Source organism: Amblyomma mixtum, chromosome 5 (genome assembly GCF_055824585.1).
Source record: "Amblyomma mixtum isolate Tamu chromosome 5, ASM5582458v1, whole genome shotgun sequence".
Classification (NCBI taxonomy): Eukaryota; Metazoa; Arthropoda; class Arachnida; order Ixodida; family Ixodidae; genus Amblyomma; species Amblyomma mixtum.
In genome coordinates, this window is record NC_143016.1 from 98,469,649 (window position 1) to 98,495,176 (window position 25,528).

The 25,528-nt window shown below is 49.6% G+C and overlaps 1 protein-coding gene across 1 annotated transcript in view; it reads left to right on the top strand.

Annotated features, from left to right (window-relative positions):
- Positions 1 to 25,528, top strand: part of LOC149343135 (chondroitin sulfate proteoglycan 4-like) — a 150,456-nt gene that overhangs the window by 101,366 nt on the left and 23,562 nt on the right. Inside the window, exons 2-6 of the mRNA XM_089545660.1 lie at positions 6,807 to 7,230; positions 11,162 to 11,480; positions 12,239 to 13,147; positions 21,164 to 21,358; positions 24,427 to 24,693. Of these exons, the coding sequence (XP_089401786.1) occupies positions 6,807 to 7,230; positions 11,162 to 11,480; positions 12,239 to 13,147; positions 21,164 to 21,358; positions 24,427 to 24,693 (2,114 nt within the window). The remainder of the gene's footprint in view (positions 1 to 6,806; positions 7,231 to 11,161; positions 11,481 to 12,238; positions 13,148 to 21,163; positions 21,359 to 24,426; positions 24,694 to 25,528) is intronic.

The following is a 25,528-nucleotide window of genomic DNA, read 5'->3' on the forward strand; positions in this document are numbered from 1 at the left end:
TCTACGGCTTTTTTTTTTTAATCTGCGTCGTTTTACTTAGGGCTCGCCCTTTCCTGCGTGACATTGCTCTGTTGATATTATTCGGCACTAGATAGGTGACTTAAAGGTGCAGCTTTTTATGCCAATTGACAGAAAGAGCGAGGTGGAAAATGATATGAAAATGTGATAGGCATCACGGTGTCCAGTGTTGCTTTAAACGCGACGCGCTGTTAAACACACTAGTTGTTCTGTTTGAAACTACAGTGTTTAAAAATAAACGATTGAAAAATTATGAGCGGCCGACACTCTCTGGCCCTCATAGCAAACATTCGCCTCCTACAAGACAAGTTCGGGATAGTTGGTTGTTCATGGATAGAAAACAGCGCAAATGACAAGGACGAAGACACAGAGTGAACATACAGGCGATGTATCTTGTGGGGCGGAAACTTTCGCTACTCGCAGCGCATACATAAAGTTCGCAACCCAATCTGCCCCAATACAAGCGCGTGAGACGAGCAACGAAAAAAGCTACGAAGAACTGGCCGACCCGCTCAACACTGAACAACCGTCGGCGAGTTTGGGGGCCCTTCGCGCTTTGCGACCCAAACGAGCGCCGCTGATTGATCTGGCGGGTAATGAATGCTGCTTTCGTTGCGCGCGCAGGCGCTGACGCCGGATTAAGGGGTAGAAACTTTCGCCGAGCCGTACCGAGAGCTGGAAACGAGGTTGCGCAGCGCAGCGCCTGCGGACAGCGCCTGTTCCCCCGTACACACACACGCACGCACACACGCACGTACACACGCACGCACGCACGCACGCACGCACGCACGCACGCACGCATGCCCGCCCCAGACACGTGCGCCGTGCGCGTGCGTAAGCGCTGCTTTGAATTGTGTTCAGATCGATTTCCTCTCTCGCAGCGTACTTCCTCGTTATTTTTTTTTTCGAGCGCGTGGTCATTGTGAGGAAGTTTGAATTAGCGCGAATGAATCTAGGCCCTTCATCGCGATGCTGAGCGGTCGGAAGAAAGGCTCAGTTTTCCATCGCTGCGTTTTCGGGCTCCAAAAGTAAAAAAGAATGGTTCCGTTGTTCTTTTTCTTTAACTTGCTCGCGATCTCACTTTCTAATCCACCAATCAGTCTGGGCCTAAAAAAGTGAATACAGTTCTTTTAATTATAAAAAAGCGAACTCGTACCGTATTAGTTCGCTCCAAACTGGCGACTTCATTGAAAGTCTGCTTTTAGTCAGTTATCTTTATATGATAGTTACCGAATCTACGCTGTTTTTTCCTATCAGCTACCTTTCGTCTTGGATGTAAATTTGTTTTTGTTTCTTTGTAATGAAAAAGCTGAGGCCTGTTTAAAATATACGCAACAAACAGTAAGTGCAAGAAGGCGGTAAGTATAGTACACTCTGCACATGTCACGATGAGCAGCAGGCGAGAACAAAATAAGCGTGTTGTGTTGTTTTAACCCGTGAACACAGAAGAAGGAGGCCGTTGGCTACGGGTTGTTCTGGCGTGCAGCCAATATCCTCCCCCTGTCTGTGGGCAGCTGTCGCTCTGGCTGCTCTGTGCAAACTGTCACTCCTGTGACAGTTCTCACCCGACTTCTGTGCGACCTGCCACTTCTGCGTACCGCATGGGGCGCAATATTTCTCCGAGCTTTCTCGTTAGCAGTAACCAGCCATAACCAGCAGCTACAATCGCTGCAGAACAAAACCACGTGCACTGATCTACAAGCTAGACTTGTCAGGTGAAATCTGCTGCCACCCTGTCTCCTCTAAGATCGTCGTCTCGTGTTCTGACTTGTCACGCAGTCACCCTCTTTTATGATGTTTTTTTTTATGTCCACTCCGTCTACCCCGCACTTTAACCACGAATACACCTATATGGGAGTGAAAAGGGAGTAATCTGTCATCCAGCGCACTCCTTTTTATAAAAGGGTGTGTACTAGAGTATAAGAGGTTGTTCGCTAGAGGAAAGTTTGCTCTTTTTTTACTCCTTTTTGTGTAGAGTGTAACGCACCGCTGGTTACATTACATCCCCCAACCATGTCCTTTTTCCCTCGTTGATTTCAGCTATAGTTTATCTCAAACTCTCATTTTTATGCGTAGCCTACATTGCTCCCTTCCTATCTTTTAACGACCTGATCGTAGCGAAATGCCATCTTCGTTCCCGGTTGTCGCTTGCAGGTGTTCGGCCGTAAGGACGCAGGGAGTGACGAAATATATTTGGAAAGCATGGGTACCAGTGTTTCTTGTTAAGCCAGTGGTGCTCGAAAAAGGGAGCCTTGGAGCTAGTAAATGCGGCGTGATGTGATAAAGCGAAGCGATGACTTCTGTTAAAATAGCAAAGGCCAGGCCGAGAACAGGCGCATGCCCGCTGTACATTTAAAGCTCCTAATGAGTTTACATTAGGAAAACAAGTTGTAGCGTCAACGGCCGCCCGGCAAGCAGGGATTGTGGGTCCATGTGAAATTTAAAAAATTCGCTTGGTTAAGCCCGGTAATTGCGAAAGCAATATCCGTACCTACGCCATGGTTCAGCTGGTATTGTAGCTGTTGGTGGTGCTTGTGGTTAGACTTGTGGTGATGCATCGGTTATACAATCCAATCCAAACCAATGCAATCCAATCCAATCCCATCAAATCCATTCCAATCCAATCCAATGCAATCCAATCCAACCCACTCCAATCTAATCAAATCCAATTCAATCCAACCCACTCCAAGCTAATCCAATCCAATCTAATCCAGTCCAGTCCAGACCAATCCAATCCAGTCTAATCTAATCCAATGTAATGCAATCAAGGTCAAATGAAGGTCAATGGTGGTCACCGCCGTGGCACGACAAAGGCGTGAAAGTGCAAATAGTATGGCTTTCGCAATAAAAGGGAAGAAGAAATGGGACACAGCCGAAGAGAGCATAACTTCACGACGCAACGATTTCGCTGCAGAAATTCGATTAACGCTCCGCATAGCCTGAAAACGGCGCCCGCAGCGGTCTCCCCAAGTTCGCGACGGACGACTTTTCAGTGCTGTCACGTCGCGTTTATAGTAGCTGTAACCCCTCGAGGTTTCTGCGCTGCAGAGGACAATGTCGCGGCCTTCATTCCGCCGCAGCGCAAAAACTCTCTCAGCGTAGGGCGGGCGAGGCAGAGAAGCCTCCTTTCCAGAGGGTAGCGAGCGAGTCGCCTGCGCGTGGGTTGGTGAAAGAGCGTTTTGACAATAATTCCCATGGGCGGCGTACGCGCCAAGCCGTAGTGCCGCCGAAGAATTTATTGATCGCTAGCTATGTACAGCCTTTTCATGGTAGGCCGCGCGAGAATGCCGTAAATTCCACAAATTGTTGCCGCTCTCCGAAAAAAAAGTACGGCGAAAAATAAAGAAAAAAGAAACCAGGAAGAATGGAAGCACACACACACGACCGCGCGGATTGGGTGCCGAGTGCATTCTCAGGCACTGCGAGCCGTTATGTAGAAACTTTCAACCTGCGGATCCATATAGTTTTCCAGCTGCAAACGTAACTGGAGCAGCTTATATGTATGGGTTAGTATATACATCGGCACTTGCACTGTTATTTTCGTTGCAATCAAAATGCGCGGAGCCATCTTTGCATTTGAATATATAAAAAGTCTACCTGGCTATTTCCAGGCATCACTGGTTCTTTATTAATCTGCAAATGAAGTCGCAGCCTGTGACGGAGCAAATCAACGTTTATAGCACAGAACTTGCTTCGAAATGAACAGTGAGAGGATTACAGCGTATACGAACTATCAGTAGACCGAAAAGAAGATCTAAGCTTATTTCGCTCGTGTTCTGAACATACATAGCGTGACTAAGCCTGTCTGTCACAACGAAACGCGTGCATGACTGCGGACATTTGTTTTCAAAGAGCTCCGAAGTAAGTACGAGTCAAGAAGACAGAATCGGCCGGAATTTTATTTGCATACAAATTCCATCAAGTTCAATCATGCCATGGTAATCCTGGGATTACGTTTCGTAATGCCTTTCTTAAGTGACCTAAGGCAGGTTCAGATCGCCCTTTTATCCATGCCTTGCTGACTTTTCTTCAAGGCTAGGCATATATTTTGACACTTTTTGAGGACGTAGCTAGCTGAGTATTCACGTTAATAGTGCCTGCCGAAGTCATGGTCCCCGAAGAAGCTGACACAAGCACAGGGTAATCCTACGAGTTAAATTCACAAAAGCGATGATTTTTTGAAGTTATCGCGAACTGGTCTTTTGATGGTATAAAAATTATAAGATCTGAGCTTGCCGGCCGGCAAGCTTTTGACATTTCCGTCTGGCCGTCTCAGAAGCCAGTTTTGGCGTACATAGGCTCACATAAATACTCGTTTTTCTTCTGCTTACGGTCTCCGGTTGGATCCCATTCCCTGCACACTTCACAGACTCCGGGGTACGCTTTGCACGAAGCAAATAGTCTAGTTCCCAGTGCTGTCTTATTCGCCGTCTAAACCCTCCATTGGTTTAGCGGAAAGGAAAGGCTCATAACAAGCTCTCTGGGTCAGTGGACACCTCAGTCGCGCTTTTGGTTACGCGGCGGTGGAGTCCACCTTAACCTTTACGAGTACCTCTAACAAGGCTGCCGTTGTACCCCTACACTTGATTCGACTTAATAGCTTGTACAAAGCTATAGCAGCTCTGGCCTCATTCAGAGGGCGCGCGCCTCAGCCGACATTCCTGCTAAATGAAGAAAACACACTGTCTAGAAAGGGTGACTGCCTGATGCCCATCATGATGCCTCACACTTACCACAAGTGTCTCGCTCTACACGCTACACAAGCGCGAGCCCCACCATCCATCATCTTTTATGGGTGTGTGTCGGACTACAACGAATCCGCGCCAAGCACATTACCCCGTATACTCGCTGCCTGCAGGATTGAATTATGCCCCGAAACGCTGCTGGCGCCAAAGACACACTCCTAACCTTGTGGGCCTTTGTTCGCGCTATTGGCGTCGACAGCCGCAAGTTATATACCTCCTAGCTTCCTATCTCGGTAACTAAGCCATTGAGCCATCCTAAGCTTGCCTACTTAGCGCATTAATGAGCGAAAGCTAGCGGCCGATCAAGGATCGATAGTCTCGAGACTATTGATCCTTTATAGTCTCGCCGCTTTTATTGGACATCAGTCAATGAAAAGATGGTCAATGATGAGGAAAAAGAACCACCGCCACGGCAGGCAAACTGAGAAACTGTAATGCGAACTGCAATAGTGGCGAGGAACGATTACGTCTAATTTACGGAAATCACTCTGCGGCTACTAAGAACAAGTACCACGGGCAGGCAGGTCGTGCCAAAGATCAGCATGCCAACTGACGTAGACGATATACGGTCCAATGGCAGCATCCCAAGCCCAGTGCGTAAGGCGATCCATAAGAGCCCCTTGTTCAAGAGAATGCACCCCGAGCAGGATGCAGGACGCAGGAAACACAGGGTGGTTAAACGCTTTTTTTCAATAGAATAGAGACAGAAACGACTTAGTGTACACCGACTCATCTCCGCATCACAGGAAGGGGTCGGAGGCAGCGGTAGTCGACCACTTGCAGCGTCAGCCAGTAAGCGTCTCCATCACCACAGAGAAACCCTCAGCAGCTGAGTTAGCCTAAAGAGTTCTAGTGACTGTGCACAGGTGGCGGACCAATAAAAGCCTCACAATTGTTACTGACTCGCAGGAAGCCTGCAGGGACTGCATGAACGGCGGTATCAACATGAACGCTCTCAGAATTCTGGCGAAGGCAGCATATCTAAATTCCATCCCGGTATACAATTATTGGATGCCGCGGCTTGAATGATTACCCGGAAACGAGGAAGAAAATAGGCTTGCTCGTGCTTACGCCAACCATGCGACACCTACACTACCCTCAAGACCGGGAGTCATTATGCCTGAGGACATCATCATCATCATGTCCTCCGCTGATCGCCTAGAACACCATCGTAACCTTAGTTGCGTTATGCTCCTCCACACAAAGGCCTAAACGAAAAACAATCCTAGGACTGCTTTTTACTCTAATATTATATAACCGCATGCATCCGGCTAGGTATAGGGATGACATTCCCTAGGGCGAAGGCTCCCATCCTTCTCCAGACCATATTACGTGGGAATGTGAAGGCTAGCCAAATCTAAGAAAACACATAATATGCACTTCTCGAAAGCAGCGGGAGTAGCTGCTGGCTAGTTCTGACCTCAGCGATCAGCTTAAGTTGATCTAAGCTGTCAAGAAGACCGCAGGAGACTGCGGAGTCCTGGACTGAGGACCCAAACATGCTCTCCGATAAATGCTTTTATGATTTCTAATAAATGTTTTCAATCGACCACTCGGTCAATCAATCAATCATTCAATCAATTCATTGATTGACCCCATTTAGTCAGTCAGTCAGTCAATGACTGACTGAGAATGACAGAGACTGATTGGGATCAATCAATAAATCAATTGATTGATTGTTTGGCTGACTGGTCGATTGAAAACATTTATTAGAAATCACAAAAGCATATGGATCGGACAGCAGGGCTGGGTCCTCTGTCCAGGACTCCACTGTCTCTTAAAGCCTTCTTGACCGCTTTGATCAACTTAGGCTGTACGTTGAGGTCAGAACTAGCCATAAGCGACGCCCGCTGCTATCGAGAAGTGCACATTATGCGTTTGCTCAATCAATCAATCAATCAATCAATTGATTGATCAGTCAATCACAATTAATTAATTAATTAATTGATTGATTATCTGACTGACTGACTGACTGACTGACTGACTGACTGACTGACTGACTGACTGAGTCACTCAATGGGATTGGTTGCCATCTTCGCGCAGAGGCGTCGTTCCTGGGCGACGGCTTCGTGTCCCTGGAGCTGGAGGACGCGCGCGAGACCACGGACCTGAGCCTGCGCTTCCGCACAGCTCGCCCCGACGGACTGCTGTTGCTGGCCGCGGGCCCCGACGACTACTGCCTGCTCCAGCTGTCGGCCGGACGGCTGCGGCTGCGCCTCGAGCTGGGCGCCGGCGAGCCCGCGCTGCTCGAGAGCCCCGCCGGAGTGCGCCTCGACGACAATGCCTGGCACACGCTGGCCCTGCGCCGCAGGGGTGCGCTGGCGCTGCTCCTGCTCGACGGGGTGCACGAGGCCCGAGGACAGCTGCCGCCGCGCTTCATCCAGCTGGACGTCAAGTGGGGGCTCTTCGCCGGGGGCCTGGGGGATTTCCAGGACCTCTTCCTGGGGCACCTGCAGTCCTTCCGGGGGTCGGTGCATTGACCATTTGCTCATTTCGAAGGCTCGCCTTCACAGTAGACCTCCCCAGTTCGTAGCAACACTTGTCCCCTAGACTTGGGGTGGAGGTCCGATAGCTCTTCGGGGCTTCGGGGCTAAAGAGAACTCTCGTCAAGGGCTTCTAAGATGTAGATGCGCCACAGGAGCCCCATTTCACACGGCGCTTTGGCTTCGGCATGTTTTGAAAAATAAGATACGAATGCATTATACGACTGGCGAGATTGAAAAGTGGAAGTTTATTCTCGAACCGTGAAAGGTACAGTGCCCGTCTAGAGTGCAGCGTCAGGCAGTGGCACAGCCTGAATAAACCTGTATGAGAGCAGAAGGGAAGTAAGCTGTCCTCTAGCGAATACCCTTTCCTCTAGCGAATCTAAACTTCTAAATTCATTTCTAAAAAAACCACTCATATACCTGCGGTACATAGACGATATTTTCATGATATGGGAGCATGGGGCTGAGACCCTGAAGGCATTCGTCGCACATTTCAATTCATTCCACTCCAGCATTAAATTCACCTTCAACTCCTCGAAAACGCAAGTCAATTTCCTTGACACTACTGTCCATTTAGAAAATAGCAAGCTGAAAACCACACTTTACAGGAAGCCTACTGACCGACAACAATACTTAGATTTCACTAGCCATCATCCAAGACACTGCAAACAAGGTATATTCGTAGGACAGGCAACGAGACTAAGAAGAATATGTAGCGACGACGATGACTACCTGAAACACCTCCACTCGCTAAAAAACACACTAATCACCAGAAACCATCCACAGACAACCCTTAATAATGCGTTCCAACGAGCAACCACTTTGAAACGAGATGTAGTTCTTAAAAAACGAACAAAAGCTAACAGTCAACGACCTCCTGCACTTATAACGAAATACTCAAACGCGCTTCCAAACATAAACAATATCCTGCGGAAATACCACCCCATTTTAACTGGTAACGACCGTCTCAAGAAAATATTTCCCGACGCACCAAGGGTAACATACAGACGCAACACAAACCTGAGGGACATCCTGGTGCATGCTAGGCTCGGTAAGAAACCACCACCGACAGTAACTTCATGCTCTCGACCTAGATGCAAGACATGCAAACATTTACAAAGGGACACTACGGTTAAAAGTACGGCAAGCGATTTCAGTTTCGATATAAAGACCAGTTTTGACTGCACATCGTCCAATATTATCTACATGCTCCAGTGCTCCTACTGCCAGAAACAATATATCGGAGAAACCGGACAAACAATGAGTGCCAGATTAAACGGGCACCGGGCTGACACAACACGGAATGAACAGAAGGCAGTGTCGACCCATTTTAATCAACGCCATCACAAATTCGACGAACTCAAATTGTTCATTCTTCAGTCAGGCTTCAAATCGACTAGGGACAGAAAATACAGAGAAGCATTCCTAATCCACAAATTTAAAACACTGCAACCAACAGGGATCAACATGTCCAGAGGAAACCTGGAATCTCTCAGGTACATTACAGGGTCAGCATAATTTTAAATTAACAAATGTCTTGCACGTGGTCAGACTATTTCCTAGAACCTCACATAAGTATACTGTCGCTCCTTGCACCCTTCCCACGTCATATCTTCCACCCCATTTCCGGCCTTGTCACCCTCTCCCTTTGTTCACCTTTTTTTTTCTCCTAATCCCTTGCTACCAGTTCTCGGAAACCATGACACTCCTGTTACCCCCTCCGCCCCCACTTTTTGGCTTTCTCTGAACACGAGCCATTCCCCCCCCCCCCCCCCCCGCCTTGTCCTTCCTTGGAAATGCCCCCCTTCCTTTCTCCCAGTGCCAGCCTATTTTTTTTTTTCCTTGTTCTCATTTCCCTGTACCACGCTGACTAATCCTTTTATCTGAGTTTTGCAGGTTCACCCAGCGCCTCATCCCCTTCCCCCGTCGCAGCCCCTTCAAAGCCTTTTGTTCATTATACACCCCCCGGATATAAGTTGTTCCACTATTGCAGCCTAACGAATCATGAGTCACCTCCCTCCCCTTCCTGACACGCATCCCCTCCCACACCACTTTCCTTCCCCACCCCCGGGGCCTTCCTCCTCGGAGCGAAGGCCCTATTTAATCCCTGCCGATGATGAACGCTTTGCCCAGACGAAGACAAGTCCCCTTGTCGAAACGTTGGCTCTAGCAACCTGAGGTTTTCCCCTCCCTTGTTCATTTTGTGATCGATCTTTTAAGGGCAGGGTATGCTATCCAAGTGTCAGGGTAGATTTCGATCTCTATAAGGAATGGTATACCCTTGGCAGCAAAGGCACATTTCCGTCGCAAGGCATAGTAACCTGATGCACTTAGCAATGGGAGGAGGCTTTTAAACGCGGCACCGTAGGTCTTGAAGTTACCAAATACAAGATATTGATACCTCGGTTAAAACCTTTATAACTACTAGAACTTCGCTTGTTTAGAAGAGGGATTTACATTGATAACCATAAGTATCCCCCATCTTTAGGGATGTAAATCTACGCCAGGGCTTGGCCAGAATACCAATTCCACAGAAAGGATTGCGCTAGAGGACAGCTTTTACTCTCTTTTCACTCCCATGTAGGCTCTTATTTAGGCTTAGAGTGTAACCGTCTTCAGTTCTGTCGTTCCTTATCTTCACCTGCGCTTTAAAAATCCAGAGTAAAGCAATGAGCGGCCTCTGCAAGTACGGGCACTTCGGTTTTGCAAAAAGCACAAACTGCAGATCGGCTCCGTGGCTCAGCAGAACGGCTGGTTCCTCGCGAACTAACTACCGCTAGGCCGAATGTTATCGTATCTTCGTTTGTATTTACTGGCCATAGAGGCGTTCTTCCCGCTTTCTTTGCAAAAATTATCGCTCTTTTCCCTGGTGAGCGGTAGTCTTTCGGTCGCCTCCCTACACGTTTAGGGGTCGATAATATGGTCAAGACATGCGCAGTAAATGTGAGGCAAGGTACCTTGCTCGTTTCGCTGTGTATATTAGCCGTTCAAAATATTACGAATATTTCGTTTTTTTTTTTAAATACGGCAGATATCTTCCTCCTCTAACGGCCCTGGCCTCTGAATAAACGACCCATTTGCTTGGTGCTTGTATGCCAAGGTATTATCGATGAAATATTTCATCTTTGGCAGCGTATTGCCAGTGTATTCCGAGAAAAGCCCTAGGGAGGTCGTTTCTCTTCTACCTAGTAAAGAACAGATTGTTTTTTCGCATTACCCTGATTTCTTAACGTTTACATCGAAATCGAGAGAGCGTATGACCCCTGCATCCAATTATGAAATGCATTTTTTTTTCTTTTTCCGCACTTCGAGGGCACAGTTCATGAAACATCTTAAGACGAAAAACTGGACTGAACTTCCCTTACTGAAACGCACTTGATCACAAGCGGCAGTGAGCATGTAATTTTTTCGTAGGAGCGCAGAAAACCCACGAGAATAAAGTTTTCTTGCACCACGAAACTTTGGCAGAGCTTTGCAAACCATATGCTGCACCAAGTGAATACGTACTTTAGCGGCACAGCAAGCTGGCATCCTATTTCGACGAGATGGCAAGAGTATGCACTTAATTTGAACTTGTGCTCACGTGTAAGGCTCTTATCACCCGATTGTAGAACCTTTAATGGGCCGTTAAGGATGGCGATGGGCCATTTTGTGGTATGTGTGTGAGACGGCGTTAATTTGATTCTTTTTTAAACATTGCACCAGAGTAAAGGCTAGAGATATGTAAGGAACGGAAAGGATTATGTATGGACGTACAGCGGTTCTCCTGTCTGCTCCTTTGTTTATGTATCCAACGTTTGCGCTCACAGAGTGTTCAAGTACTTGAATCATTACCACCCGCAGACCTTTTTACTTCAACGACGTCGTCTGAATGGTTTGCGTGAAGGGGTGCTTTTCTTTACCTGTTCGCAGGTGCATGGCGGACGTGGTGTTCAACGAGGTGGAGCTGTTCGAGTCGGCGGCCGCGTCGTCGGTGGGCGTCGTGTGGGGAGAGTGCAGCGAGGAGTTCTCGGCCACCCGCGACCAGCCCTTCAGCCTGGTGGAGGCGGACGCCTACTTGGCGCTGCCCAAACTCAACGCCCGCACGGGGGGATCCCTGACGGTGGAGGTGCGTTCGCAGGCGCCGTTCGCGCTGGTCGCCTACTGCGCCGGGCCGCCCTCCAAGGACGACTTCGTGGCACTCGAAGTCATCGACGGACACCCCGTGGCGTCGCTCAACCAGGGAAATGGGGTGTGCACTGAATTTTTATACTGCTGTCTCTTTTTATCTCAATTTTTTTTCATCTTTCCATAGCCCAGAACAGGGGAGGAAGTTTTGTTCCCAATAAATGTACGAAATCGGTTGTACACCGTCTTCCTCGTAACGGTCGTCATCAGCTTTAAGCTTCGGGATCCTCGAAGTAGAGCTTCAAGCGTGAACAAAATTAATAGTGCCCGGCACCGGTTTGCTACCGTGCACAGGGGGGAAGGTACGGGGGAATGTGAAGGGAAGAAGAAAATGGGCAAGTATAAAACGGAAGTAAGGACTTCAGGACAAAGTCATAGCGTATCACGTAGGCTCGACGGCCCCAAGAAACAACCACAGCGAAGCTCATTTGGACAGGCGCATTCCTTGCCGCGTTAAAGAGGGAGTCATCATGGCCTGCGCTCTGCGGTGACGCGTAGCGGCTACGCAACATTCTGCGAAGCTGCGAATAAGATACAGGTTTCACGGAGTGACAGAAAGGCCCCCTTGAAGCGGCAGTGGATTAGCGTAATCGTCAAATGTCCTCAGGTCACATACAGAGGCTCGAATGGCCAGAATTGGAGGGTTGGCCTCCACAGAGTAACGGCAGTACAAGCTCTGCTGAAATGATTGATCTTTGCCCCATCCTCCCGCTTCCTCTGTACATATAGAACATGCTGCTGCAGATCGGTCATTGAATACACGCTGAGTTCTGCCTCCGCGAATCTCACGTGCCGTCACTCATACCGACGCTCCTGGCGCAGGTGGTGACGCTGCGCAGCGAAGCGTCCGTCAACGACGGCCGATGGCACCGGCTCGGCCTTCAGTTCGGCTCGTCCCACGTTGAGCTCAGCGTCGACGGCAGCGTGGAGTCCCTCCGGACAGGCCTGGGCCGCAACCAGTTCTTCGACCTGTCCGGCCCGCTGTACCTCGGCGGCCTGGACGTGTCTGCTCAGTCGCGCGCCGTTCTACAGCACGGCCTGCAGTCGGAGACGTCGCTTCGCGGCTGCCTACGCCACACGCACGTCAACGATGCGCCCGTCGGTCTCCCGGACGCCGTCGTCACGAGAGGGCTGAAACCCGACTGTGTCTGGGAGTTCCCGTGCCTCCAGGACCCGTGCCAGCCGGGAGCCCGCTGCGTGCAGGAAGGCACCGACGGATTCAAGTGCCTCTGCGACGCCGCCTCCGCCGCCGCCGACGGTGGGGGTGGTGGTGGCGGCGAGCGCGCCGACTGTGTTAGGACTAACTTCACGGGTCCGTACAAGGTGTACGCGACGTCGCTGGACCAGCTGTTGGCGCTGTCTCCGCTTCGAGTGGCCGAAGGCGGCAGCGACCTGGTGACCACCGAACACATCCGGCTGCTGGTCGACTACCGCGACTTGGGCGTGAGCGACACCGGCGTACTGTTCCACGTGATCGACGCACCCAAGCATGGCGCCCTGGAGATCGAGGTGTGGCACCGCGGTACGCCCGACAATGTCTTCACGCTGGCCGACCTGTCGACCCACAAGGTTCGCTACACGCATGATGGAACCGAGAACCACCGGGATTCGGCTGTCTTCGAGCTTGAGTTCAAGTCGCGGACGTTCGACCTCCCCGCCGCGCTTAAGGAGCGCAGGCGGTTCGTGCTGCACGTGCTCGTGTCTCCGGTCAACGACGCGCCCAGGGTCAAGGTACGTGCTCGTTCACGTTTCCCTCTTTCCTCTCCCCTCCCCCCCCCCCCCCCCCACCCCCCAGCCTTGCAAGCCCTCACCTTTCTCCGGATCGTTAGCGTCGCAGGCAGGAGAGAATGTCATCTCGCGAGGCTCTGCTGGCGTTCCCTACCCCGCGTGGGCTATTTTTGGCTAGTGAGGACCCCCTGTCACCCTTCTACTCTCTCTTCCACAGCGATGATCTAAAAGTGATATCTTGCTGGAATGGAAGCAGAAGGTACCGCCATGGCCTCGTTACGTGGGCAGCCCTAGGGCACAGCGGAGTCCTGAACGCGAAAAAAAGTGCGTCTGCGGTGCTCTGGAGGTTCGACCGCACAAAAAAATGCTGTCGACAAGGACTGTGTGTCGTATATAGAGCCCGTGTCTCGGATGCAGAGTAGTGCTGTGAGCCAAGATCGAGTTTTTTCCCACATAGGCGTGAGGATAAGTGAAATAAGCCATTTTTATTCTAAGTTGCCAGCTCTGTCGAAGAGAAAAGTGTGACACATATTGCTCAATTTTCATTTTTGTTCTGTTAATAAAAATTGCCCTAATAAATGTGCTATAGTGCCCAACAGTTTTTTTTCCAGGAGGAGGACCGTCGCACTAGGGGGTATCGTAGGCGCTTACTTTTAAAGCATAAATTAGAGCACAACTTTACTCTTCTGTCAGAAATGCCTCGTTGAGAGATGAGAAAGGCTTAGGAAGAACTTAAAGCTGAAAAACTTCTTCATTAATGTCGAATGCCTTTCGGTTATGTTTTGCCATAAGAAAATTGCTGGAGGCAGGCCAGGTGAATGAAAAGCAACCATAGTTTTTTTTTTTTAAATATAACAACCGCTTATTTAGGTTAGGTACCTAAGCGGACATTCTGCCCACGAAAGAAAGTCTAGCACTGAAGCATATCAATAAGCTCCCAGTTCGTGATTTTGTATTCACTGCTTGCTCATTTAACATTTTCATCGCGAGCTTGGCGGCGGCGGCCAATAAGCAGCACCATTGCGTTTCATCTTCCTTTAGAGCGACTGGTATTGTTCAAGACCTTAGCAGAAATTTCACCGCAGTTCATTTTCCGTTTGGGAATGGCTGAGAAACGCTCCACGTAGCTTCGCTTACCTTACGTCAAGCACAGTGCCGTCTTTTCAGTGCTCATGCTCATTGCTTCATTAAACGGTTGCGAGAGCTCCCTTGAAGAAACCTCGGAAAAGAAGAAAAGCAGACAAAGAGTTTTAATGGAGAGGTCTCGATTGAGTTGGTTCTCAGATATTAAAAAAAATGAATCAAGAATAGATATTCCAATGGTCCCATTGCGCAGGCGCACCCAGAATGAGGTTCGAAATAAGAACAGTCCCCTTTATCTCTAAGCACGTTATGGTTAGTCAAGAGAGTCAGTTCAGCAATTGGAAATCGATTAATGGTCAACACAAGCTTTCTGACGCGTTAATATTTGCCAATTTTTGCCATGAAATAACATATATATGCGTCAGCACTGTGTGACCATGTTTGGCTGTGTGACCATCGTGCCAACGTACAACACACTTCGAGATATGTTTCCGTGTGCGAATTTTCTGTCCTCTTTTATTCTACATCGTGGGAGGGAACAGCGCGAACAAGACGACAGACGAAGCAAGAGGACACAAAGACGAGCGCTCGTCTTTGTGTCCTCTTGCTTCGTCTGTCGTCTTGTTCGCGCTGTTCCCTCCCACGATGTATTATTACAAACTCGCCCAGCTCTCCATCCTTCTTCTTTTATTCTGATTGTGCGCGTACAGTGCTTTAATACTAGAACACATGACAGCGCTATTCGGAGTAGCCATGTTCAGTTTTCTTTGCACCATCATGGGGCCCTTGGTTTTCATCCGTATTTCGCATCTCTTACCATCTCAAGTTACAGCGAGGTCAACCCTTGTTGATGTGCACTGTGTTTCCTGCTCATTAGCTTTGTTTCGTATTCTTCTATATAAGGACACACTGCATGAGCGACCATGCTTTCTGCCTTTATGAGCTGTTAGATCACCATTGCGCACGAAACCGGCTCGGCGGCTGATAGACTATGGCGTTGAGCTGCTGAGCCTGATGTCGCGGGTTCGATACCGGCACCGGCAGACATTATTCGGTCAAGGCGAAATGCAAAATCGCCAGTGTGCTGTACGATGCCAGCGCACGTTAAAGAGTCCAAAATGGTAGAAATTAATTTTGTAGCGCTCCACTACGGTATCTCTCAGCTTTGGGACTTAAAACCCAGCCCACCAATACACTGCACAGTCGGGGACAAAAGTCGATGGGCCACGTGTTCCTCTAACGAAGCCGACAGCTCTCCTATTAGTCGGCGGCTGGAGACCACACTTGTGCAGGCAAAAGTCGAAATTTTGTTCTTTCATCGCTATAAGCTTCGTTTGAGGAACACGTGGCCCAGAGATTTTCGTCCGCGACTGTATATGAATATCACGAAACACTCTTCATAGCGAAGAAATCATTGTACATCCCACGACTCTGACATCATACCGAAGTTTTCCTCTGCCCCCTGCTATATCACCTGCGGTCATCTATTAGGACGCTAGAGGTATCTTGAACTGAGATTCTGCGATACGCACACCTTGACGGCGACAGCTGAAACAGAAGGGGAGAAACGTAAACTTTCAGCCTATTTATGCAGTGATCCTTCCTGCCTGCGTTTGTATGCGTGAACCGTGTCTCGCTGCTTTCTGCTTTTTATTTTGCCTACATTTTCTTCTTGTAGTCTGCCCTACGGTCCCTTACTTACAAAGCCTGTAAACTTGGGCAGCATGGCCGAGGCCGACAAAGGCACAGTGGGGCTGATTCCATAGAATGCGTTGCATTGCTGTCTCCGGGCCCATAGAGAAAACAATCTGAAAAGCGACCTCTCCGGGCGGAACGACTACTCAGGAGCGTTGTTCCGGGCAGGCCTACATTCAATGTGGGCTTCATTTCGTGAGTTCATTGAAAAGGAAACAAGGAAGACGATTCACTCGGGAGCTCCTCCCGAGATGAGGCTTGTCACGCAACAGAGGGCGCGGTCGTTACACTTCTCCACGCGCAAGCGCACCTTTGCCCTTTCAGGGATTCGAGCGCGCAGCGGGTCATCCACGCGCTCGCTCTCTCGTCGAGGTCGGAGAAGGCCACGCGTATTTGCGTGCATGCGATGCGTGGCGCCACCGTAGCTTCGATGCAGCGCAAGCTGTCACGCCATCCAACGCCATTGACGACTCATGAGCGTGATTAATGCGGTCGCGGGAGCCCGTTTAAGAGGGCCTACTTGACGAAAATAGATCTGATTGAAAAGAGCGACTGGCGGCCCCCCCGTCTTCCTATTTAACAGGGTTCTCTCTCAGGCTTATGGACTGCGCACATGGGTCACGTGGGCACAGCGTGTAATGATTCTCATCGGCTAGCAGAAAAACGCGGCGATATTCTAAAGGTTCTAAAGGCTCCGAAGGTTACCATGTGATCCCGGAGCGATGACGTCATCGCGTTTCCCCTTACGAAACCTTACAATTGCGAGTTCTCTCGTGCTACTCTATTAAGGCGAGAGCCTTTAGTGCATCATCGGTGTCGACAGAACGTTGTCAGCAGAGGTGTCACGCTTTTCGGTTGGTCGAAATGGCTATGACGTCAGAGTGCGCGGATTCGAAGTATTGAGGTCACCCACAGATGCCTGGCGCCCCCTTTTGAAGCACACGACGACTAATAAAATAGTTGTCATCTGCTCCGACAGGGGACGTAAGGCGTCCGTGGGTGCCCACATTACATACCTCATTACTACGAACAGAGATACAAGCGAAGTCATCGAGGCAGAGAGATAGTCGTGCTAAAGAAGCAGTCAAAGTAGGCAGTCAAAATGTTTAGTAGTAATGTGTGGTCAAATTGTGTAGTCAAATAAAGCACTAGTACAGCACGAACAGTCTCGTAGTCAATGTCAAACAGTGCGCCAGGAAAGGCTGTCTCCTTCCAGCACTTTAGAGAGCCAAAGTGCCCCCTGAATTTTTTTATCGTGACGATGCCATTAAAGCTGCAAAAGCTCACTGATGAGCTCTAGCAGTAAAATGTGGCGACTGAACAAAGGTTTCATTGTTTTCGCACGGGCACTGTCAGAAGTGGTTCTTGCATCTCTGCGGTATTTACGGTACCGTTCTAGGAGGGTTACCTGTGTTTTTGGGTTATGAATGACTAGCCGCTGCTTTGGCTCTCGCCTTGTGGACTGCTCTAATCAGTCCTGTGCAATGCAGGTTGGCCAGTCGTTCTCTTAAGCGGCCAATAAACCTGGTTAATCAGGCTGTCTGAGCAAAGGCCGCACATTAACCCGATTGTCCTATACGTCTGCGTAATCTAGTCGATGAGCCCGTCGTTAGCCAACCGATCTCGTTAATTTGGCACATTATCAGACTGTGCTTACCAGTAATCTACTATACCGGGTGTTTCAGCGAGCACTTTCAGAAATTCTTAAGATTATAGAGTAGTTCAAATAGAAATGGAAGTTTTTCTGGAACTTACGCAGTGTCAGCCGCGGCGGTCGTCATCTTTTCAAGGAATGACACACATAAGCTAGTTAATCAGTTGAAATTATTTGATTGATTTAATTAGCACGTTGTCCTGATTATTGACAACGGCGAGTTCGAAACCACGGATATCAGTTTTGGAAACCAAGAAAACGTTCTCTAAAGCACTGCCGCTATATTTTTCCCCGCACAAACCGAAACTGAGCGCATGAGGCAAGTAGGCAGCTTGGTGTGAGCGCAACGCTCGCTGACGACGCTTTGCAGTGCCCACGCGGCCAAGTTCGAACAACCTCCTCTACTGTACCATTGAGCTCATCACGTCCGGTCTCATTACCGTGCTGAAAAACTTGCCCCCTTTGGACAAAGGGGTTCTCTCAGTTTATGGTTCGTATACCGCAATACTTCTTAATGCAATTAACTAGATTTCAAGGACGTAGCTACTGGCACGATACCGAAGACAAAATTCACCTGTTTCTCACGTCACTTGCGCGCTGAGGCGTGTGCTCATCGAGCGCTTACGACGCTACGGTGCGACTGGCGCCTTCTTTATAGACATTCCAGGCGGCGCTAAATCGGTGCTCGTAAAGCGAGCGGCGTTGCCCTGATCGTTCCTTCCCGCTCCCAGTACACTGTTATAGGCGCGGCACTTAATGGGATAAGAACTAGGCAGTAGAAGTAATGCACCGCCCGGAGAACTTTCCTTTTGTTTTTCTTCTCTCGCTATGTACTTGCGAGCGTCTTGCTTTTATGTTCTCTAATCCGCCAAATAGAATCGCCCACAATTCAACGCTTCACTTCTGATGCGAGCTAATAAAGGTGAGCGCGCCGCCGCCCACTGCGGAGTAATGTTCCTCGCATGGCGGCGTTCCTGAACGGCTGTTTTGTGGACTAGAAAGAAAGAGAGAGAGTTAAGTGGGGGGAGGAGAAGGAGAGGCAAGGGTGGGGATGTCTTCCCTTGCTGCTGTTGTGCAGTGAATCGGGCCATGGTAGTTTTCGTGGGAACGAGCCGAACGCATTCGGAATGATTCGGCTCAGTCAGCTCTCTGTCCTTCTCTCTGTCTTTCTTCCTACCCCTTCTCTCATTTTACTTTTCTTTCATCCCTTCTGGACAGATACGACTAGAGAAAGGGTGTGAAGTCGGGGGAGTGGTAAGGCGGGGGGAGCATGCCTACTGTTGTGCAATGAATCAGGCCTTGGTAGCTTCGTGGGAACGAGCCGAGTGCATTCGGAATTATTGGGCGTAGTCCACTCCCTATCTCTCCGCCTCAGTCTCTCTCTCCTCTTTCCTCGTCCGTCTTCTCTCCACCTACACTTCTTTGGTACTTTCTGGCTGGATATGGCGGCAGCAGACCGGAGAAGAAAGAAAAAGCAGCCTGTTTCATGGCCCATTGGCGAACAAAATCATTAATCCGCTCGGGCGAAGCGAGCTATGTGGCTATTCTGATTGCGCTGTCCCTATACGCGAAGGCTCGCGAGAGGAATAGCGGCAGATTCATAATAGGGAAGGAACGAGGGTGGCGTTACGGTCTTTGTTACTCATCTGCTCCGTGTGTCCGTTACTCAGCCTGAACGACTCTCCCACTCTTCGAGAGGCGCACGTATGCGTGCTCAGGACGATTAGGGCGGTAATCGCACAAAATGTGGCTGATGAGATCCCGCGGGATGAAATGTGGCCGCGGCCTTACCAACGCTTCGAACGATCTGAAACCATATAATGGTAGAGCCAAGATTTCGAGCCTAATGCGTTACGGGTGATTTCTGGTTTAACGGGCGATCAGTTTTGCAGTAATCCGGTTAATTTTAGATCCGGAGAACACCTTAACCTTCCTTTGGATGGTGCGCGGTCTTTCTTGAAGCTACTGCACTCCTGACTACGCTATAGTTCAACCCAATTCGAAGCTTAGTGCGGAACTGTTGTTCATGACTTGCGTTGTTGCGTGCATGGCTGGTATCCGCGTTTCTTTTCCTAATTGCTTCAGTTTAAACGCGTTATGGGCACCGGAAACCGAGCACTGAGCACCTCTTTGTACAAAAAATATCTTCAGACTAAGAAGAAAATTTAAGAAACCGTTAGAGCTCTATGCATAAAAGCGCAATGTTCTTCCGAGCCCAGGTTGATCGTGGTGGCTTCAAAGCTGCTGTGCTGGCTGCCAGCCTACGAAAAGTTGGTGGTAAAAACCACCTGACAGAAGCAACGTCTGGCAATGCTAAGTATTGCAAATTCAGATTTCATGTTCCAGCATCGCATTTGCGACTCTGGAATCTGTAACCTTTCCTTCTTAGTGCCCTAGCACTTATAGTGACCACTACCCGCGTTTAACCGTTGTGTGTTTGTCTGTCTGTCTAAAGCCTGTTTTGTGGCAGGCTGCTCACGTGCTCGGGCCTGTCAGGCAGCAGCTCAATTAATCGTGAGAGGCTCCTTGGGAAGAGCAACCTGGATCGCAACGCAACCCAAGCCCCGCCGATGGCAGCACCTGCCATAGAAGATCAGTGGCGCATCTTAACTTGACCGCTGCACCACAGCGCCAGCACGGGAAGGAAGAGTCGCAGAGATCTATGAATGTAGAGAATGGCCAATTCCGCATATATGGACACTAACCCGTTATCGCTATCCGAACAACTGCCATTCGTGAACACTGGATCTGAACACCGAAACCGAAGTGAAAACTGAACTGCTAGCACACCTAATTCACATTAGGCGTAACTACGCAAATCGATCATCATTTCTTTTGTTGACTTTTAAACAAAGCTAAATAAACATTTACACTCAACTTTTCCCTTATTTCTTTGCGCACATCACGTTTGACAGCGATTTTTCTGACACTTCCAGTATACTCACTTCACAGGAGTGTTGTATCACTTCATGCGTTACGAGTGGAATTTAGCTTTAAAATAGCAACGACTGGGGCTGGTTGGTATGTCATTCATACGTTTTGAAAGCTTTGGTCCTTCGTTTGCTGGGTAGTGCGCCTACAAAGCAGGACCGACGCGCGGGAAGCCTGGTTTGCTAAGTTAGAGAAAAAAAATGGAGGGGCCACTTAAGCTCCGCCTTAGGGGTATGACGTGATTGGTCATTCTCAAGTTTACATTCGTATAACCCTGGTAGTCATCTTATCACTGCTGGAACAGTGATGCAGCTGTTACGCAATACGCCACTGCCCTACGATGGCAAATTCTGTCACCGGTGTGGCTTGTGGAGCCCACGTTGCTGTCCCCGAGCAACCTCTCGGGACCAATCATTCATTTAACTGTCACCTGCCACGGTTGTGAGTTTGCTCACAGTGCGGTGGGCAGGTTGACATGATGCCACAAGGTCACGTGACCTAGGTGGCTTCTTCGGGGATTTTTCGCTCACAACGTCGACGACGACGACAACGTCGGGTCTTCTACAGAACCGGTTGCCTTAAAGGGACACTGAAATAACTTTAATGGTCGTGCTGCTCCTTGTGGCCATTAAACCTTCGTGACCTACATGCCCCAGGTGTCCCCGGGCAAGCAGCTGCGGCTGGCCAAGGGCACACGCAAGGTCCTCTCCCCCGACTTACTGCACGCGGATGACGAGGACACACAACCGTCGCAGCTGGTCTACACGGTGCTCAGCCTCGGCGATGGGGACAAGGACGGGTTCATGGAGCACGCCGAAAGACCGGGGGAGCCACTCAGGACCTTCACACAGGTGAGCACTCACGCACAGCAGTTGTCAAAAATATGCAGCCAAAGGTATCTGGTTCCAATCGGTGCAGCAGCACCCTCTTACATCTCTGGAAGCACTGAGCTTCGGAGGAATAAGGAAGACAGCCGCATTGACCTTGCAGAAATTTGGAACTCTGACCATGCAACACCTAATGGTTCAGAAGCAAGCCTTATGGGCGGTATGTTTTTCACAAAAGCGGCACGAATGCCCGACGAAGCGCACACACTCACGCGCACGTAGAGGCACAAAACTTTGTGGTCCTCGATAATCCTAGGAAGACTGTCTTCTAAACCTCGCTCTTTTTGTTTCGTTTAGTCAGCGTGAGGAAAGGAATGTGCAGCGTGCGCGTAATCCGACCTAATACATTTTTATACACCACGTCTACTTTCTTTCTCTATATTTTCATTTTTACCTCCTACTTTGTATTCCGATAAGACATTCCATATGTTCGTGTTTATTCTTTTTTTTCTGCGCTACCTCTTTTTCTTGCCTCTGTTCTTTCTTTGTACTGTTTTCTGCAAACGCAACGATGCGTTAAATCCGCCTGCCATCGTAAAATAATTATATCTTTGAACGTCGCCATCTTCATCATTACCATCATCATCCCAGCTACATTCAATGCAGGACAAAGTCCTCTCTCTCCAATTAAACCTTTCATATGCCAGCTGCTGACACCCTATCCCTGCAAACTTCTTAATCTCATCCGCCCACCCAAATTTCTGCCCCTTCCGCATCTCCTACGCTTGCCCTCTCTTGGAATCCACTCCGTTACCCTCGACGACTATCGATTATCTTGCCTTCGCATTACATGCGCTGCCCGAGCCCCATTCCTTACTTTGATTTCGACTGGGATGTCATTAACCTGCGTTTGTTTCCTGACCCACCCTGGTCTCTTCATATATTTTAAAGTTACACCTATCAGTTTCCTTTACATAGCTCGCAGCGCTGTTATCAGTTTAGGTTGAACCCTCCACGTTTCTGTCCCATAGGTGAGTGCCTGTGATGATTGTCATCTTGGCAATCATCATATTGCCACGAAGCTTTGTAATGCTTTTTCGTGCTCGAAGTTACCGGCGTGCAACCTTACCACATTGTGACGCGAGAGGCGACCACATATCTCTTGAATGATTGTATCCGCGCGCAGCTACTTCTACGGCGGTCGATACGGCCGTAGGTACTTTCAGCGCTTTATTTAAAGGACTCTTAATCACCTTTGAATTGAGCGCGGTTGAAAGCAGCGGTTAGGGTGATCGTCGACGGCCGACAAGCACAGTTGCTGCTATCGCCGTCGGCGACTTGTTCAGCTGCTTGTGTACACAAGTTAGCTCGATAAATCATTTCAGTTCTTCACCGGCCTGCGTGCCTTTTATCTGCTACCGTGCCTCCGGTCACAGCCACATGACAATATTATTACATTCTTCTGATAGTAAAGCCTCTTCTAATTGAGACTCTATTCGACTAATAGACAAGTGAACTTTATTTTGATTTCGTATCGTTGTTTTGGACGTAGTAATCAGTACGATCAAAGCTTTCACTTGATTAAATCCTTCCAGTCAGCAAGGTATAATCCTCAGGTGCTCATGGCTTTAGTGTACTTTTTGATAATGACTATTATTTTTTATGGCGTCAGGACAGCTTTGGCCAAGGAGTGCCATGGCACAAGGTAGCTTTTTTTTTTTGCACTAGATTGGGTCAGAGACCCATTTTCCAAGCATTTTACCCTGAATAAGCCGAACACCAGACCAGGGGAGAGCTTGTACCGAACCAAATGTATCAGTGTTGGGTACCCAGTGGCACCGCAGATTGGACTCCCCACCTCCCGCATCAGAGGCGGAGGCTCAGACCACTACGCATTGTTGCGATTATTTAACTTTTTTCCGTACTATCCAGGCTCATCGTGTTGTACCCAGTTATTATCATTTAACCTCAGTCATTCTTAAGTGCACAGCATTGTAGGAGTGGCGCGCGTTTTTTTCTTTGTGTTATCTACTGAAGGTCTCATGGACATCTTGTAGTGCGTGGTGCGCAAACTTTTCTTGTAGGCTTTTTTCGACAGCTGTAGCTTGGGCACAGCTGTTTCTACCACCGTTTCTCCCGGACGAAGGCGGAAATGTGGGCGTGGCCTTAGTTTCAGTAAAGATGTAAACGCAGTGGTAGTGTCATGAATGGTGGTGAATGTTCAAAGGACGTACGTTTGCGGGTTTTTACGTCCGAAAGCGACCTCGGCTATGAGGAACGTCGTAGTGGAGGACTCCGGCCAATTGACCACCTGGTGTCCTTTATCGTGCATTCATATCACACGATACACGGGCCTCTACCATTTCGCCTCCATCGAAATGCGACCACCGCGGCCGGGCACCATAAGCACTAAACCACCGCGGCGGCTTCAAAGGACGTATGGAAAGAGCGAGAAAGCAAGCGAGAAATCTGTAATGTGAGGAAAGGAGAGAGGTGGGCAGGAGTAACACGTTTCTCACATGCTGCTCCACGCTAATGGTTAGAGGGGAACGAGAAGAAACAGAAAGAGATAATGAAGATGAGAGGTGATAATACAGAGCACTGTGAGCTGTACCGTCGTCAGCATGCTTAAAACGAACGCTCGACTGCGCGTCCTGAACTGATATTACAGCCCGTGAAAGCTGGGCGCTGAGTCGGAGACCATGCTGCACGGTTTGTTTGCGGCGGTTGGAGGCAGCTCGTGCCCTGCTTCCACCCTAATATTGTCTCAGACGCAGCGGACGATGCCCAGCGGCGCTAATGTCAATAGAAGACACGCTCTCGAGCGTTCGTGTTAAGCGTGCTGACGACTGTACATGCAGTTCCGATGGCCATAGCTTTACACACAGCCTTCATTCATATAGTTGGCTTTATAGAAGGCGGTTCCTTGAGAGACGGGCGGACAGACCTGAGGAGTACCACGATCTACAGCATCGTTTAAGCTGCGCTCCGTGATTTTGCAGGATCGTGCGGGCTTGTCGCCGAGCTTTCACTAAAAAAAAAAATAAAAATCACGAAAGGTGTCGGCAAGTGTGTCCTTGCGCCATTCGCAGGAGGACATCGATCGGCGCCTGGTGAGCTTCGTGCACCGGGGCCGCGAGGCGGAGTCGCACGTGGCACTGGGGGTGTCGGACGGCGGCGGGCCTTCAGGCTCGGACACGCAGACGGTGGTGCTGCGGGTGGTCACCTTCGAGCTGACGCTGGCGCTGGTCAACAACACAGGCCTCATGGTGGCCCGCGGAGGGTGGGCCGCCATCAGCGCCGCCAACCTGTCGGCCGCCACCAACGCCCCCGACCAGAACCTCGAGATACGCTACGAGGTGGGCCCCACCTTCTCGTTCGCTTCTGCATGCAAGCGAACCATTCTGCGGCGCCGCAGTTTCCAACGCTAGATGCATAGTGTTTCAGAAGTTTACGCATTGAAGACACGGCCGTTATATTGGAGTAGCTGGAATGGTGAAGAGACCATGGATGTCTCAATCCCATGTGAAGGTAGCAATGGGTGATGAAATTCCGAGCGCTTCGACACGATGTTTTTGCTGGCTAGGTCCTTTCTGTGGCTGTTTGCATCGCCTCTCTGTATCTCTAATAATGCGCATGCGTGACAAAGAAACAAAATAATGAAAAATAATGAAGCGTTAGTCAGGGGTAGGACACCTCATATACACCACTGTCCAGCCAATACAGACGTCAGCGCGAATTCCTCCTATAACGGCAATAATCCTAATAATAATCCTTGTCACGACAGCGGTATCCAGGACAAAAAAAAAATGGCCTGGCTTAGCTTATGGTTAAGCCTAGGATGCGAAGCATACCGCCGGCGGAGGCGGCGCGTCCGCAAGCGAGCGCGCGAGTTGAGCCCCAGCTTTCACAGCTGTTGTGACGTCAACGCCCCTAGCGGAAGGAGCGGGAGTTAGGCCGCCGGTGGAGGCTGCGCGTCCGCAAGCGAGCGCACGAGTTGAGCCCCAGCTTTCACAGCTGTTGTGACGTCATATCACGTGGTGCGCCGATGTAGGTCAAGTGGTAGCTACGCGGCCGCGCGCGGCGCAGCAAGGAAGAGCTCGGTTGTACGGCTAGTATGCTTCGCATAAAAAAGCAGACGTTTACTAGGGGCGGTTTTGCGAAATTTGAGCGCACGGCTGCAGGTGGCGTGTT